The 17,001-nt window shown below is 43.1% G+C and overlaps 1 protein-coding gene across 3 annotated transcripts in view; it reads left to right on the plus strand.

The window, feature by feature from the left end:
- Positions 1-2,360: 2,360 nt before the first annotated feature.
- Positions 2,361-17,001, plus strand: part of samd11 (sterile alpha motif domain containing 11) — a gene marked incomplete at its 5' end in the record, with an annotated part of 50,877 nt that continues 36,236 nt past the window's right edge. For 2 of the 3 annotated variants that reach the window (XM_083920375.1, XM_083920376.1), the window contains 3 exons: positions 2,361-3,060; positions 4,116-4,207; positions 15,612-15,787. In XM_083920375.1, the coding sequence (XP_083776501.1) occupies positions 2,361-3,060; positions 4,116-4,207; positions 15,612-15,787 (968 nt within the window). The remainder of the gene's footprint in view (positions 3,061-4,115; positions 4,208-15,611; positions 15,788-17,001) is intronic. The other variant, XM_083920377.1, reaches the window with a different exon arrangement.

Raw genomic sequence — 17,001 nt, forward strand, 5'->3', positions numbered from 1 at the left:
AGTTTGGGGAACCCCTCTGTGATGAGCCATTGAGAATGAGTCACGATCAAGGAAGGGGAGTGGGTGTAGGAGTGGGCATGGGTGTCCCCTTTATGACTGGTTTCATCTGGGCTCTCCTGTTGGTGCAACCTCCAGCGCCAACGCACGCATCAACAAGGTTTCCATCGAGACATTTCAGTGTGGTGAGGGCTGGTTTGATAGAGAGAATCAAAGAGCTTGTCATCTGAAATGTAGTGTTCCACTTCCTTGAAACGGCTTTGTAAACATACGGCATAAATGTCAGCGCCTCATGATTTATGTCACTGCTTCTGTTCAGTGTACTCACAATCGTGGGAAGTGACATTATTGTTTAGCTGAAAAATATTGCCTTTCGAACTAATGTTTCAGACTGCGTTCACTTTAAAGGTGGCTTTTACATAAGGGATTTCAGGTTTCAATTGTTTTTTCTTTAACCGAGCATAAAATCTGTTTTGGTCTCTTCCTTATCCACAAACTCTCTGATTCCATTACATTCCCAGACATCACATCCCCTCGGTTCCAAAAGGAAAAATGTCAATCTACGGTCCGTCACTGTCTTTGGTGGCATGTGTTTTGGTAAAAGTCTGCCGTGTGTGTTTGCCTGATGGTCCTGGCTGTAGGCACTATACCAGTTCTGGCCAGGCTGTGGTCTCTGGCCTTCCTGAGCGCCGCTTCCGCCTGCGGTGTGGCGTGCCTCCTTCCTGTGTGTGTCAGAGGCAGTTTGGCCTGATTTATAGGCCCCTGACACACAGCGCTTTGGACCCCACCTCTGTTGCTGGAATGGCTATTCCATGTGTGGATGTGTGGATCCACCTGGGTGGTTCTCCACTGATGGGGGTCAGATGTGGTCCTGCTCACAAGCTACAGGAGCTCAGGGGAACATGCCCTGCAGGCAGTATGGAGAGAGGGCTTTCAGAAGTGTGGTTCCAGGCTGAGGAGGTTTTACTTTAGTTAAAGTAACACGTTTGCAGCAACGGCTGCACATGTTTATGATCTGTTCTATATCTACACCTGCTTGCAACCAACATTAATTCAAAATACATGTCAAGGACTATTGAATACAGGTATATTCAGACATGCAGTATCGGAAAATTATGTTTTTTGAACATTAAGGCATGCAAACACGTTCAGAAACCAAAACTACAATTATGAACCTGAAAATTAGCATAATATAGGACATTTAACACAATTGCACTTGGTTATCAACATGTTTTTGTCTGTGCTTAAAGGTTTATATATATATATATATATATAACAACTTTTTTCAAGTTTCATGATGTTTAAGTGCAGATTTGTGATAAGACTGACAGCAGCAGGTGAATGACCTTCTGTAGGTGGAGTATAACAAGTATAACAAAGATGAGGTTGAATTTAGATGAACGTGTGTGGACCATGGCAGTAACCTCTGTGATATGTAGCCTACCCATATTCAAAGGTGAAGGTCTGATTTAAGGCAACTACTGTTCCCTTTAGGCTTTAAAATGATTATAATTGAGCAAGTTATTGTTTTTGTGGAATTGTATACATGTTGAAACTGTTTGCCTGAGAGCTAACCATCTGGTATTATTGGGCTTTAAAATAATAATACATTTATTGTAATATTGGGAAGAACTATTTAAAGATAAAGGGGTTATTGGACGGTGTAGTCGTTATAAATTGTTGATATGAACACATCTGTTAAAACGAGTTTTATATTCAGTTGCATGGGTAGAAATGTCAGATTACTTCCTCATGCTCAGTAATGACGGTTCCCCCATTTTACGCACTGAAGCGCCGTCCCTCGGAGTCCCCCTTCCGCTCTGTGGCTCTCGCCGAGCCTCCGCTGTTTAAATGGGCCAAGTTGAGAAGCGGCGGAGAGTGCAAATCTTGTTTGGTCTGGGTCTGTGAACTTCAGCGTGACTTCAACGACGAACACATCGGTTAAAAACAACTCTTTCCAAACTTCCAACTATATTAATACTGCTCAGGGATATCAAGCTTGACATGTTTGGCGTGTGGTTCTGATTAATGCCATATGTCACATTGTTTTAGGTAACAGGAGAAATGTACCATTGTCAGTTTCTTTTTTATCTTCTTCATTGGCTGTCAAATTTGATCTTTGCCACATAAACTTCCCGTAACTAAATCCATGTTCGCTGTTTTTTTCATCAAAGATTGCTTCAGAATTCTGCCTCTTATCAGTAAATATATAAATATAAACACCTCTAACTTCTTATTTCCCCAAAGGCAAAGAAACATGAGACAGTCCGCGTAGCCGCGAGTGGTAATTATCGCCATAGGTAACATAATGTCCGGGACTCAGGACTAGCCATGTCAGGTATTAACAGTGGGAGTGTGATTAAATGTGGGAGGTAGGAGCTGTGAGGCTGGCGGAGAACACTGCTGCCGCTGCGAGCTGGATACTACTGAATGGGAATCTATCCGGCAACTTCACCAGACCGCTGTCTCACGGCGACACGGGGGCTCTGCGTAAAACCAAGCGGCGCGTCTCCAAGTCTGGGTCAGCCCAACTCACAGACGGAGAGGACGCTGAAGTTGGATCGGGTGAGCAGCTTTTCACTTGTTACCGGCGCTCGGCTCCCACTAACATGCCTGCCATCAAAAAGGAGAGGCTGGATGGAGACGACATGGCATTGACTGCGTTTAACCAGTCCGAATACCTGGCCCCTTTAAATGCCACCGCTATCTCCGTTGTGACCCCGCATCCGCCGCCCTACGACCACATTTTCGCCCATCACCGCGCGTACTTGGGGCTTCACGACTCGGCGCTGCATCACCAGCACCTCCACCATCACACGGAAGACTTAATGCTGGAGAGGTTCTCTTCCATCCCCGACTTTCAGCCCTTCTTCGACAACGGGGAGCCGTGCATCGAGGTGGAGTGCGGGGAAAACAAGGCTTTGCTTTATATCAATAAATTGTGTCAAGGTAGTAAGGGACCCTCAATTAAATACAGGGGCGAGTGGCTTACCCCCAACGAGTTCCAGTTTGTCAGTGGACGAGAGACTGCCAAAGATTGGAAACGGAGTATTAGACACAAAGGTAAGAACAACCTTGACTGTCCTCAACGGTTCGTCGGTAGAGTGGGACACCTTGCTATCAATTAAACACTTTCTAGACTCCGCTTATTCTGGGTACAGGCTTGGGTCTCGTGGTTCGGGGCTGAGTTTTGGAGTGAAAGGGTTACAGCAGTTAGTGCGTAAGAAGACAGACGAGAAAAGGCGCATATCCTGCACATACCCTCCGAGGCTTTGACACAGAGTTTGGGCTGCGACACCAAACCGGGACATTTGGAGTAAACTGCACTGGGACTGAGGTGAAAAGTTAGACATAGATCATTCAATGTGTGACAGTTAAATATTTTTCAAGGCTAATTATGGGATGAGTCGTTCCGTTAAGTGCGGCTGCACTTGTGCGCGGGTGTTGACACTTTTACGCATGGCATGTTAGGTTTGAGATATATTCTATGGTAAATGGGATGATTTTGCAACTAACTGCAGTTTATATTTGAACAATAATCGCATAGCTGCTTATATCCACAGGCGCATTTTGTAGGTGTTGGTTAGATTTTTCGGTACAATAACCTTGACAGCATCAATACTGTTCCGGTAATTTTTTTTATATGGACATTTTATGCAATAATTACGCATGGTTTGCGCACCCCCTCAACACACACACGCGCGCGCGCACACAGACACACACACACGCGCGGTTACTCAGGCAGAACTGACACGCGATGTGTGGGGGGAGGGTGTTGCCCCAGGTCAAAAATGGTAGCCTAATGATTTAAAATACCGATTCCTATAGGCAGATGACAGTAGGCTCCTGTCTCTCTGGCTCACCACATTTGACCTATGTGTGGAATTAAACTTCATGGCAGAAATGTAGAGAGATGACTCCTTCATATACACACTGACAAGATTTGTCTTGAAAACTTTAAATGCTGGGATGGTGGACTGAAGAACAAGACCCATTCTCAAGCAAGTCGATAATACCTTGTTAGATGCTGTGTCACGTAGGAGTGTTTACTTGCTGGAGAATATGGTTGGTAGTATTCACTAAAAGTGTTCGTCTTGTTTGTTTGTTTTCATTTCCAGGGAAAAGTCTCAAGACTCTAATGTCCAAAGGAATCTTACAGGTGCATCCTCCAATCTGTGATTGTCCTGGTTGTCGAATTTCATCTCCAGTGGTAAGAATATTTCATCTTCTGTCATACAGGTGTTACTGCTGCACTGTCTTTCTGTGCTTGTAGACTCAATATGTTAACTGTGAGAAGCTACATGAAAAATATATATTTTTAGTCTCACTTGAGGAAAACTTATTTGCTGTGGACAAACAATATATACTGTAGAATGTGTGGGGTTAAAAGATGTTAGATTGCTTAGCGGTTATATCAAGACAAATCGATTTTTTCAGTCCCAAATCACCAATATGCGTTAAATGTCTTTACAATCTGTACCCTTGTTACTCATGTTTTTTTGTAACTTAGCTTATGTGAGAGCAGGACATACTAATATTACATTGCTACTACTATTTGTGTTGTCACCCAGCTTTACGTACATGAAACCCTGGGTGAGGGTAAGAGTGTTTATTGGAGCATTGTCTTTCTCTGTAACCTTGATGGGGAAGACCCTATAGGCACACATGTCAACTTTGATGATAATCTTTCTCAGCGTGAATATCAAATTCACTTTCAGCCTTTCACTGATGCAGAGTATCAAACGGCCTTTTATTATATCAGAGGCATTGAGCTGTCCAGGGTGGCTGTTTGACGTTAGGTGTCGTCGGTTGGGCTCTTCTGTCCCATTGAATCAGTTTCCTCACCTGGCTGCTGAACTTTTGTTTGCCTTGTGCTTCCCTCGGGGCTCGGCCAGGGGCACGATGCCAACCCTTGAGGCCTTGCAGGTGTGTCACGATTACGGCATCATCACTTTGTGTGTTTGTGTGTGTGTCAGCTTTGAGCAAGCACACTGCCGGCTCACCGTCGCCAAATCTGTTCACACAGGTGCGGCGGGTTGTGAGTGTGTATGTGTCTCTGCGTGTGTGTGTGTGTTTTTTATCACCACGGAGCGCATCTGTCGTCGCTCCCAAGCACTAATCTTGAGGGAAGGGTGTAAGAGGCTTAGTAAGCTACTGAGCGTGGCTACTGCTGATTATTGTGTGCGAGGCACGCAAGGCAAAGGCGGTTTAGATAAGCCGGAGGTGTTTGAGTGATACAGGTAAACTGGTGACATTTTTAACAGCCAAGAATGAAAACCTGTACCCTAACACATAGGGTTTAGCCAAACAAATTCCCTGAGGGCAGGTAGGGGGCAGGGAGAACAGATAGTAGAAATGCTCTCTCTTACGTCTTAGTTTTCACGCAAGGATTTAAGAATGTGACCCTGTTTACTTTTGTTTAGACTAATTTTTGCTTGCTAGGGCTTGTACAGTTCCACTTTAATTACAGCTGTGACGGAGTCAAACTTTGTTATTGACGTAAGCATGGATACGAGAGCCTTAAAGTTGTTGTTGTAGCCTTTGCTCCCTTTCTTCCTTTCCTTGTCTGGTGGTGAAGCCTGAAGTCTAACCCACCAAGTGAATACCACCGTGACACTTTTTACATACACACATATACACACACACACACGTACAAGTACACACACACGTACACACACACACACACACACACACACACACACACACACACACACACACACACACACACACACACACACACACACACACACAGAGGCTAAGTGTGTTGGCAGCACCATGCGAGGCGGTGAGGGTTAGGCGGAGGAGGGAGGGCAGTGGGACTTGAATGGCCTGTACTGGCGTCTCCCTCTCTGCCCACTGACTCCCCTCAGGGCATGGCAGCCTGCACTCCCTCACTGATGAGCTCTCTCTCTCTCTCTCTCTCTCTCTCTCTCTCTCTCTCTCTCTCTCTCTCTCTCTCTCTCTCTCTCTCTCTCTCTCTCTCTCTCTCTCTCCCTCTCTCTCTCTCTCACACACACACACACACACTATATGCCTGCCTACTGACACAAATTACCTCATACAGTCATTTATTTTGAAAGTTTGACGGCTGAACTTTGAGTGATCTTGTTTCGCTAAAGGCATGAGGCAAGGGATCATAAAAAAAGTGCAGCAGCTGCTGGGAAGACTTTTCACCTGCCTGCTCAGAACTCGTGGAAGTTAATTTGCTGTGCTGGCCCAGGCACAAGCTGTTTATAGCGACACGACACAAACTGAACTGTTGTTATACTCAACAGCGTAGAATATGAATGTGTTGATAATGTGTTTATCTACCACACCCATCGATATGCTGTTGATAACAAGCATTCAAGGTGTGTTAGCTCTCATTTAAGCCTGTCGTTTTTGTGATAATCAGGTGCTGCATCTACAAGTTGTTAGATGCTGCTTATTTTGTGTTTAGGATTGTATGTCATTCTTTTGCACGCATACAATTTAATATTCAAGATTGTGAATGCATGTTCAATATTCTTCGCTTTGTGTGTTTCTGTTTTTGTCATACTTAGGCGTTAGTTTGTAGCTGTGTCTGTATCCGTGCATGTCTGTGATTATTTGTACGCCCGCGATGGCAGGCTGACTCGCCTGCTTGCTGTGTTTGCATGTGTGTGCTCGTGTGTGTCTCCTCCCGGGAGAGCTGGGCTTCCTCTGCTCTGTTATTTCAGCGGAACTGGCGGAGGCCGGGAGGAAATTACACTCCCCTCCTCCGGCTCGTAAAGGTCTCCTCCAATCAAGGGCTTCTCTTGCAAAGTGAAATTAAACACACACAGACGTGCACACTTTTGCCTATAACTTGTAGTCTGTCTCATTACATTTTCTCATTCACTTCCAATAGGGTTAATGGGAAATGATAATTAAAATTAAAGTGCACCATATTGAGTGAAATAATAGTTGAGCTATTACTGTATGATATGTGGAGACATCTTCATAGATGAGCTACCTACTGTACACTGCTTCTGTTTATTGTGTTGTGTGTTTGTTCCTGCATGTGTGTTGCCGAGGCTATGTTGCTATGGTAACACCGGAATCGGTCATTGGCCCAGAAGTGTGCAGAACTGTGGTCATGTTGAGTGTATTTATGCACTTTTGTGTGCGTCTCTGTCTGAGTATTGGACAAATTAGAGATAAAATGAGACTCTAATGATCTGTGCATTGAGAGTCTTAATCTCGTTTATAGAGATCAATGCAAATTGAAATGTGTGTCACACACACAGAAATACAGTAACAGCTGTAAACACACACACACGCATCAATTCTTTTGTGCCTGTTGTCTTTCTATCTATAAATAATTAAGTTAAAATAAGCAGTTTAATTTTACAAATTAGCCGTTAGCTTTCACTTGTGTGCATTTCAGCAAGATGCCAGAGATTGGCAGAGAGCTTAATGTGTATGCATTTGTGTGTATGTGTGTACATGCTGTGTGTGTGTGTGCTCACTATACTATATGCATGTGTGTTTGGGTGCGGACCCTGTTAACAGGCAGCTAAAATAAGCTGAAGCATCTGTCTATCAGCCAAATGCGGTTTATCACAACAAAGCCAACAGTGATATCTCTAAAAACCCTCCTCCGAACACGTGTATGTGTGTGTGTGTGTGTGTGTGTGTGTGTGCAGGCGTGCCCATGCAGGTGTTTGTTTGTTTGCGTTTGTTAGTTGCCGGCTTGACTGGCTCACTCTATCACATCCGGCCTTTGCAGGCGGTAATGTCCTGTCATAGTTTTACTTTAAGTACACTCAAACAAACACACACACACACACACACACAAACACACACACACACACACACACACACACACACACACACACACACACACACACACACACATACACACACACACATACACACACACACACACACACACACGTACTGTTTATAAACACAGGATTACTTGGTGGTCAAATTCATCGGCGTTGTACATTTTTGTACAACCCTACATTTTTTTTAATACGAATGATCTGCTAATAAGTCATTGATGAAGATTAAAGACAAGTAAAGCATACGTTTTATTTTGCCAGCATGAATGAGGGTCATCTGAGTCTATCTTGGTTTTCTCTCCACAACATAAATGATGCTCATCATTCAAATTACCTTTATTTCATAGATGAAGTGTAGCTGGGTTAGGGCTGGGCGATAATTCAATATGATAATTCATTGTCTTTCACTGGAATCATGTCATGATAAAATCACATATTTAGATATTGTGATACGCAATAACGTAGTTTAAATTGATAATAACAAGCACATACTAACTCAAATTTCTTAGGAAAATCAGATTTAATTTGTTAAGTAATTGAAGGTACTGTACTCAATATTCAGAACAACTATTTTCTATGTAAAGACATAGTGGAATAGTGGCGTCCTGAGCAGAGAATGAAGTCACTGTCCCTCTGTGTGTGCAGTAATCCAAGTTTCTCTGTTGTTTTCTGTGATGGATGGTCCAGCTGCGTGTGCATGTTCGTGCACGTCTGAAAATAGCGTTATTTCACGTAAGCGACAGGAAAATCCCAGTATTTCGAGTAGAGCACATTTAATTCACACAGGAGTATACAAAAAAGGTCGTATATCAATATTGAGATATGAAATGGCCCATATCAGATTCTGGCCATGTCACCTATGGTGCTGGATGTTAAACTGTGCATGACTTGTCAGAACCTCAGCAAAATGGATGTTCAAACATTAAAGAGGTGTGCTTTTAAAAGTCTTTTCATTATATTTAATAGAATTATTTCAAGTGTGCGGATCTTTAGATTAGATTCTAGTAGTTGTCAGGATCAGATTTTACTGTTCTTCTGAGCCAACTTTAGTTGAATTTACCCAACACAACTTCATGCTCGCATCTCCGGTGTTTGTCTAGAGAGATAGGCCCAGTCGTTACTTGTCCATTAAGCTTCCCTGCCGCAGCCTCGGTTGGCCTATCCAAACAGGGAGAGAGAGAGGGAGAGAAAAAGGAGGGAAGAAGGAGAGAAACAAGAGAAAAAGGGGAGAGCAAGAGGCGTCTTAGTACGCTTGACTGCACCGCCACTGACCTCCCAGCGCCTCCACAGCAGCCCCCGCCCCCTCTCTTCGCTGCCTCTCGCCCTCTGTGCACCCCCCTCCCCCCACTGCTCACCCTTCCCTCCCCCCTCGCCCTGTGCCGCTCCAGTGGGCTGTTACTGCCCGCTCGCCTTAGCGCGTGGGGGCCGTGGGTGCAGGAGAGCACGAGTGTGTCTGTGTAGGGGGGTGGAGGCGGAAGCGGGGGACTTGGTCGCATGCCTGTCCGCCCTACAGTGCTTTCTCACTTTTTTTTCTCTTTTTCTCACACAGCCTTGAACAACCAAGTGTTGCCTGAAGTCTATACATAAACCACACACACACACACACACACACACACACACACACACACACACACACACACACACACACACACACACACACACACACACACACACACACACACACACACACACACACACACACACACACACACACACACACACACACAGTTTAACTTTAAAAGAAACATTCACCATCACTTGTAAATTACTTCCCCTTACCAAAATGTATCCAAAACTTAATATATTCTTAATATATTTGGATTAGTGGGGTAACATTTGCTGTGGTTGAAGATGCTCTCTATATATAAAAAAATAGATTAATCAAATCACACGTGTGTACAAAAATATATATTCATGTTGCTGGTTGATTGATATTTTTCATTGCAAAAACACTGTCACAAATGTTTAACTACAACACGTCTTTGCTTTGAACTTGATAAATGTGGCACACAGCTTTGAATCATTCTATTCTATTACATATATGCACGAAAATGCCAGCTGATTGGGAGATAATTGCTTTGAAGGTATTGAATGTTGCAGAAGGAGGTTCGCATAAACATTTGCATTCACCCTGCCATGTAGCTGTACAAGAGGCCCAACTCCTGCTGCAGAAAACATCCCCCTTACTCCTCCAAATTTAACTGACTTCTTTACACACTTTGGCTTCAGTCTTTCCCCAGTCCTACTCCGAACATAATGTTTCCCATCAGACACAGATAAATTGAAAGTACTCTCATCACTGAAGTCACTCTGAACCAGTTCTCCTCCGTCCACACATGCTCCTCAGCAAAGACAAGTCAAAGTTTTTTTTTAAAGTGCCTTGGTTATTTAAAAAACATGCTAATACAGCAGTGTTATAGCCACAGCTTATATTCTATCAAATTCTGAACATTAAAAAATGACAGTATTTCTGAAAAAATCAAGTATGATTTTGATCTCCATCACCATAAAAACAGTAATATATGCATATACATGTACATCCAGTAGTTTAAAAGGTATCATACTGTATAAATTAACATATAGTGCGGCAGTATTTGTTTGTGTGCCTTTGGCACATGTGTGTTTAACGGTGGATGAATGTATTTCTTCCTCTACCTCCTGTAAATAAAAGTGCCTGTATGAGCATTATATTCTCTAGTTCTAGTTCGGCATGTTTCTTATTACAGATTTTTCACAGTCTTTCTTGCTATTTTTGCATTAAGTTTGTTTACATGCACACTAATAATTTGCGTCTAACCAGATTAGTCAAATATACGGCTTGTCATTTTTTCTGTGGCCAGCACAGAAAAGTGTGCCTTTATTTCTTTCAGTTTTTTGATCCTGAGAATACATCAGAAAGGTCATAGAGCAGCGGATGCAAACGGGCGTTTCTATGAACAAACAGTGTCATGGCCAGTGGTGTAGACAAAGAAAACATCAAAATTATTTTGGGATGACAGCAAAAATGCTTTCATGTCACAACTAAGACGAAGTAAAATAGATTGTAATGTGCACTGTGAATTAATCAAAGCAAAACTATAAACACCAAGACAGTATCTCCATATTCTTCTTGTTTTGTTGCATTAATAAGAGGTTTTTCAACCGGCAACTCCAAATCTCACCAGACATTATTTTGCCTATCAAACACATATTAACTTCATTATTGGGTTACTGGGGAAATCTGGTTAGTGTGAAACCAAGTAAACAATTTAATCAAACTATTACTTTGATCTGATTTATTCACAGTCGCAGGTTTGCATACTGAGTGATCTAAATTTGCTGAAAGCTGACAAATGTGGAGCTAATCACCCTTCATGGGTGCACCTGTGAAAATGTCAGGATGGGTGAGTCAGAGCTGAGGTGAGACTAAACATGAATTTATATTTTGTGAAGAACTGGATTTCCAGCTCACACAAACACACAGCAGAAAAATTGTTTGTTTTGGTCTTGTTTCAGAGCTCTTATATGAGCTTGGTAATGACCGCTTCATCCCCTCCCCATCTCTCACCCTCCTCACGCTCATTTTTTTCCTCTCTCCTTCTCTGTCGTCTCCTCGTTCTCCCTCCCCCTTTCCCCAAGTGCTCGCGCCAAGTCGGCCCGCCATCCGCCTCCAAACACACACACACACACACACAAACACACACACACACACACACACACACACACGCTGCGAGGTAACGGCAGACAGGCGCGTGACTCATTAGGCATTCTTCCCCCAGGGAGATCGCTGGGGGGGCGCGTGCGAGGGAGCGAGAGCGCCGCAGCTGCAGGAATGTCACGGGCGGCTACCGCTGTGTGTGCATGTGTGTGTGTGTGTGTGTGTGTGTGAGTGTGTTTATGTGTGTGCGGGTGTGTGCTCGCTAATGCTGGTTGGAGCCAGCGGCAGGGCACTGCACCTTTCAGGAAATAACGCAAGGAGAAAGAAAAAACACACTTATTAGTCCTCTTTTTCCATCACGAGCTCATTTAAAAGTCTGAAATAAATTAGGTGAGAAAACACTAGATTGCGGTACAATATCTCCTTGAGTTGAAGCGCCTTTTCTGGCCAATGTGTAGTTGTGATATTAGCCTGTATTGTTTTTCCAATACAGGAGCATTTTGTTGCTTTTAAACCAAACCCTTGCTATTGATTTATGGATTTAGTTCCATGTTGTAACGACATTGCTCACCATATGTAATGACCAGATTAATGCTTTTATTTGAAATATTAAAATGTATTACCCATATCTACCTATTAGGAAAATAAGCAGAGTATATCTATTGGTCCTTAATTACTTTATTTAAGTACTTTTGACTAATTGCCATTTCTCAAGACTGTCCTCAATAGATTTAGTCAAACCAGATTAAAGTGTCTCCAGAACTCAAAAACTCAGCCACCTTTAAAGGCATTAAGTGCCATTTAGTGTGGTAGGCTGTTCAAGTGTTTTTATCAAGTTCAACTTACAGTGTTGGATCAGAAAGACTGTATCTATTGGAGAATGTGTTTACTATTTGTGTATTATATGAATCTTTGTGTTTATGGGAAGTGTTTCTGAATGTACTGATGTGACCATTTCAATTGTCTGTCTAGATTGTGTAATAAATAGTGCATCCCTATGCATGTGCATCTGTATATGTATGGTAGTGTCTTTTTTAGCGTGTAAATGTGAAGCCCAGATATATTTCTTGGCTGCCTGACTGACAGAAAACGTGGGAGGTGATATTCATAGAGGTGCTTTTAGTGGGACTTTTATGAGAGACTTTTTTCCATGGCTGAAAGGAGGTTGACCACACACAGCAAGGTTGCCTCAGCTCTGTGCACATGCGCGTTTATGCGTGCACGTACGTGCCTTAGCACTCAGACAGGCGCCCTTCCTTTGAGCGCTCCTACGTGGGCTGCCAGGGGTGTGTTTTGCTTCGGGTTTTGTTTCGGAGAGCCCTCCCCTGTGCTGCGGAAGTGTTGCCGGAAGCAGTGGGAGCTCACCCCCAGTTCTGCGTCAGTGCCACTAAAGAAAGGATCGGGGCTTTCCGGGAGAAGACGATAGAAGGGGGGGGGGGGCGGTAAGAGGGAGGGGGGCTGTCAGCCTGGGTATGTCACGGCCATGTGGGTGGTTGTCTACTCGCTCACACACACTCACACAGCTTCAGTCACGACTGGTCTTAGACAAACTATTCTTATATACACTATTTTGCTGGCATGCTCGGAGTAAAATCCCCTGCTTTTAGAAGGGAATTCTAAGGAAAGGAACAGGTGTGTGTGTGTGTGTGTGTGTGTTTGTTTGTGTGAGTGTGTGTGTGTGCGTGCGCACACGCAATCTTGTGTGTTTCCTGACTATGTGAAGAGACTTGGAGGTGGAGAGTTTGTATTTAACAGATGTGTGTTTGACAGATGTAACTGGTTGCATCCATGGAAAAGTGTTGTCTGACGTTATGTTGCGCTCCTGTTTCCTCCCTCTAATGCACCCTGTTGGAGCTCCAGCACTAACTTCCTACAGCAAGGCCTTGTGAGGAAATCTCAGAAGTATGAGAAAGTGATCCACTGTCCTCAAATACTGTAGCAGAACTTGTAGAAAGCTCTGACAGGAAAGAAGAAAGGAGGAATAACCTCTTTTCTGGCAAGGCACAATAAAAAGGGAAAGTAAAGAAAGGTGCAGAACTCTGTGGCCTGCTCATCCTGGGGGATGTTTTCATCTTTCTCTGTCTCCACTCTCCCGCCCCCCAACTCTTTTTAATGTCTGCCATTTGAGAGACTCCAGAGGGGCTGCACCTGTTTGCCTCTTGGCTAGGAGCCCCCAAATCCCTCCTCCTGCCCCCGCCTGCCACTCATGCTGCCGCGCTTCCTGGGATAGAAGGAGGGAGCGGGGAGGAGTGGTGGAGAGTGAGGTTGCGTGTGGTGGAAGGGATAGCTGGAGGGCTTAAAGGCGTTCGGGAGTAAGAGTAGAGATGTAGGCACACACACAGAGAGAGAGAGAGAGAGAGAGAGAGAGGGAGAGTGAGAGAGAGTAGTGAGAACACGAGGGGAATGTAGTTTCAAATCCAAGTCCACTCCACACCGGATGGACCTTATTTCTGTGGATCTTTCTCTCTCTCATGTTTTGACTCACCGCATTCTCTTTTATTTCTGTACTTTTTCTCACCTTTTCTCCTCTCTCTCCTGCAAAAACCCACATCCGCTTTCTCTCTCTTCCCTGTTAACTTTTCTCCTCAGCCTCTCATACCCTTTTCTCCAATTTCCTCCCCTGGCTCGATCTCTTATACTCTCTCCATCTCCAATCTTCACTCCTCTCTCCCCTCTTTCTCCCTCCTCCTCCCTTCTCTCTGTGATAGGACCATGTTAATCTGCAGTGACCTCTTCAGGTCACATTAAAGGTCGCCCAGCTTCACTTCCTAACGCCCGAGGGCCACTCTCTCCTCTTTATCCCTTCTTTTCTCCGCTTACTCCTGGCAGCTTTGGAGCAGAATAAACACTCAGTTCACCAACCAACTTTTCTCCCCATTAGTTTGGTTTTAGAGTTGTATGACAAACATAACTTCAGTGTTTGGGGCTGCTTAAAGAAATATCTTGTTTTAAAAAGAAGTTACTCTTATAATGCAGACATACCCGGATGACCTAACAGAGGATTTTCAGCATTTCTTCATAATCACTTTACAGAGCACACAAGACTAGGATATCTAGCTGGAGGCCCAATGTCAGACTTACAGATTATCTTGCTTTGGTTTCAGTAGTTCATTGATTCCAGCTAAAAGATGTTTCTGCTGAAAGCTTGTTCATTATTTTTGATTCTGATGAAGATATTCTAAAACAATATTTTGTGTTAAATTGTTTAATGCAGTGGTTTCAAAACTCTTATGTATTCACACACATATACTGTCCTTCCCAGTCGTGATATCTCAGGAACCCCTGGAGGGGGTTTTCTTCAAATTTGGCACAAACATCCACTTTGAGTCAAGGATGAACTGATTAGATGTTGAAGGTCAAAGGTCAAGGTCACTGTGACCTCACAAAACGCACTTTTGCCCATTACTCAAGAATTTGCTAAATATGATTTGAAGATTTCACACAAATGTCTAATAAATTGATGAAGTGAGGACATTTTATAAACAAAAGGTCAACTTCACTGTGACATCGAAATGTTTCTGTCCCCATTATTCAACGCGTTATGTCAGCAACCAAAGAAGACACATTTGGTTTACATAATGAATTTCTGACACTGCTCTTGAATCTGTGGTGTTGTAAAAATAGACTTAATACCTCTTATTAAATTCCTTTTATTAAGTCTTCACTACATATATTTTGTAGTGACAAAATCCATGTCTGTCCGAGTCTGGACCTTTTAGTATTTAGACTTCTCTGCTCGCTTGCAAACTAGTTTTTATATATTTTTAATGTAAGGTTTTACATTAGACTCAGTGTGGTATATATTTTGATCAAATTGCAATCTCTAGAGCTACTTAGACTGGACTAGCTACTTACCTAGAGCCATCTTTCCCTGTAGCCCCTGGCAACTGCAGAGGGTACCCCCTGGGGTACAAGTACCCCTCGTTAGAAATGTCTGATTTTATGTATTCTTTCACACAGTGTTTAATAATCAGGATAACCGAACACAAAATAGTCAGTACCTTAAAATAAAACAAAGAGTCTTGATTTGTCCTTTATGTACATTTTCAGAGAGAACTCAACATGCTTCAACAAAAAAAAATGCTGCAGATGGATTAAACACAAACAAAACTATGTACATATATAGTATATACACATTATTGAATCCTGTTGCTGAAGTGTCTCCTTTTTCTTTGTGCCTTGTTGTGCAGAACCGCGGGCGCTTGGCTGAGAAACGCACCATCCCCCTTCCCCCAAACCGGGTGCCCAAGAAGGAGCTGGCCTCCATCTTCAGCAGTGACGACAGTGAAGGCAGTGAGCGAGCCAGTGGGGATCATGCCCACATCAAACAGGAGGACGAGTTGCATTACAGTATCATGAGAAAGAGGTGAGACACCTGTGACCTCTATGTCCATGGCCTCATGTAGTTTCATGAAGCATGTTTGATATTTGGGTCCCATGCAAGCCCCGACCACAGCAACTTCCTGGTTGATCCAATACAGAAGTGCCAAAAATTTCAATTTTCCGAGTTTCATAATAGAGCAATTTTTTCATGGACCCCATGTTAAACCGGCCATTTTCACAGCATTATTAAACCTATTTAAGGCCTGGTACAAAAAACATTCTAGTCTGTATGTTTAGGTCATATCTCCATGACAACAATGAGGGGGGTGAAATTTGTTGTACTAGGCTAGTTTTTATTTTAATGAAGGTTAAAGTTTTTTAATAATTAGGGGCACTGCCTTTTGAGTGACAGCTAGCCGTCAGCCAGATGGACGTATCTCCCTTCCACCAACGTCACATCAATGCCCTTTTTTGGTAAGAGGAAATGAGGCGGAGTAAAAGTTTGACAAGATGACGACTCCTGTAGGCGAGTATGATTGGTTCAAGTTGAGAGAGCGGATCTCGACGTACAGGCTACATCGTTTTTTTTAAATAGTCTATGGTCCCACGTCATTCTTATTCCATCTCTTTCTTTTTACCTTTTTTTACTTCCTACATTTTCCTTCCTTTATATCTGTGTTAGACACATTGTCTACTAACATTGTTCAGACTTTTATCGTGCCTGAAAATTCATATGTTGTGAATTTTTTGGGGGGAAAAAACACCTCAGACGTGTGTGTGTGTGTGTGTGTTATTTCAATAAAAAGTGATTTTAGAATAATTTTAAGGTGTTGAGGGCACATTTTGAGGAGAAAAGACAAAAAAGCGTGTTACAATAGTGCAATTCCCGCTTTTGCTTTGGGATGTCTCAAGGAAAGGATGTGCTGAGCTTTGAAAGTGTTAATTGGTTTGTTTCTTTGTGTTTTGTTGCTCCTGCCAAGTCTCAGTGTATCTGTCTTGACTTGATATTGAAAGACTGAGTCACCTGAGTCACCACTGTTTGCTTCATCCCATCCAGCGCTATGCCCGGGAGCGGTTTGCTCACAGAGTTTCATATAAAACATTTATAAGTTCATGTCATGTTATTGCACTTTTTCAGCTTAAAGCGGAACTTTGGTATACAACCTCGACCATATTTTCTTTTAAGTGACAACAATTCTTTTAAAATCGATCCAGCATTGAGTGAATGTGCTCCAGTCGTCAACCACAAACAGGGCT

Source organism: Echiichthys vipera (genome assembly GCF_963691815.1).
Source record: "Echiichthys vipera genome assembly, chromosome: 9".
NCBI lineage: Eukaryota > Metazoa > Chordata > Actinopteri > Perciformes > Trachinidae > Echiichthys > Echiichthys vipera.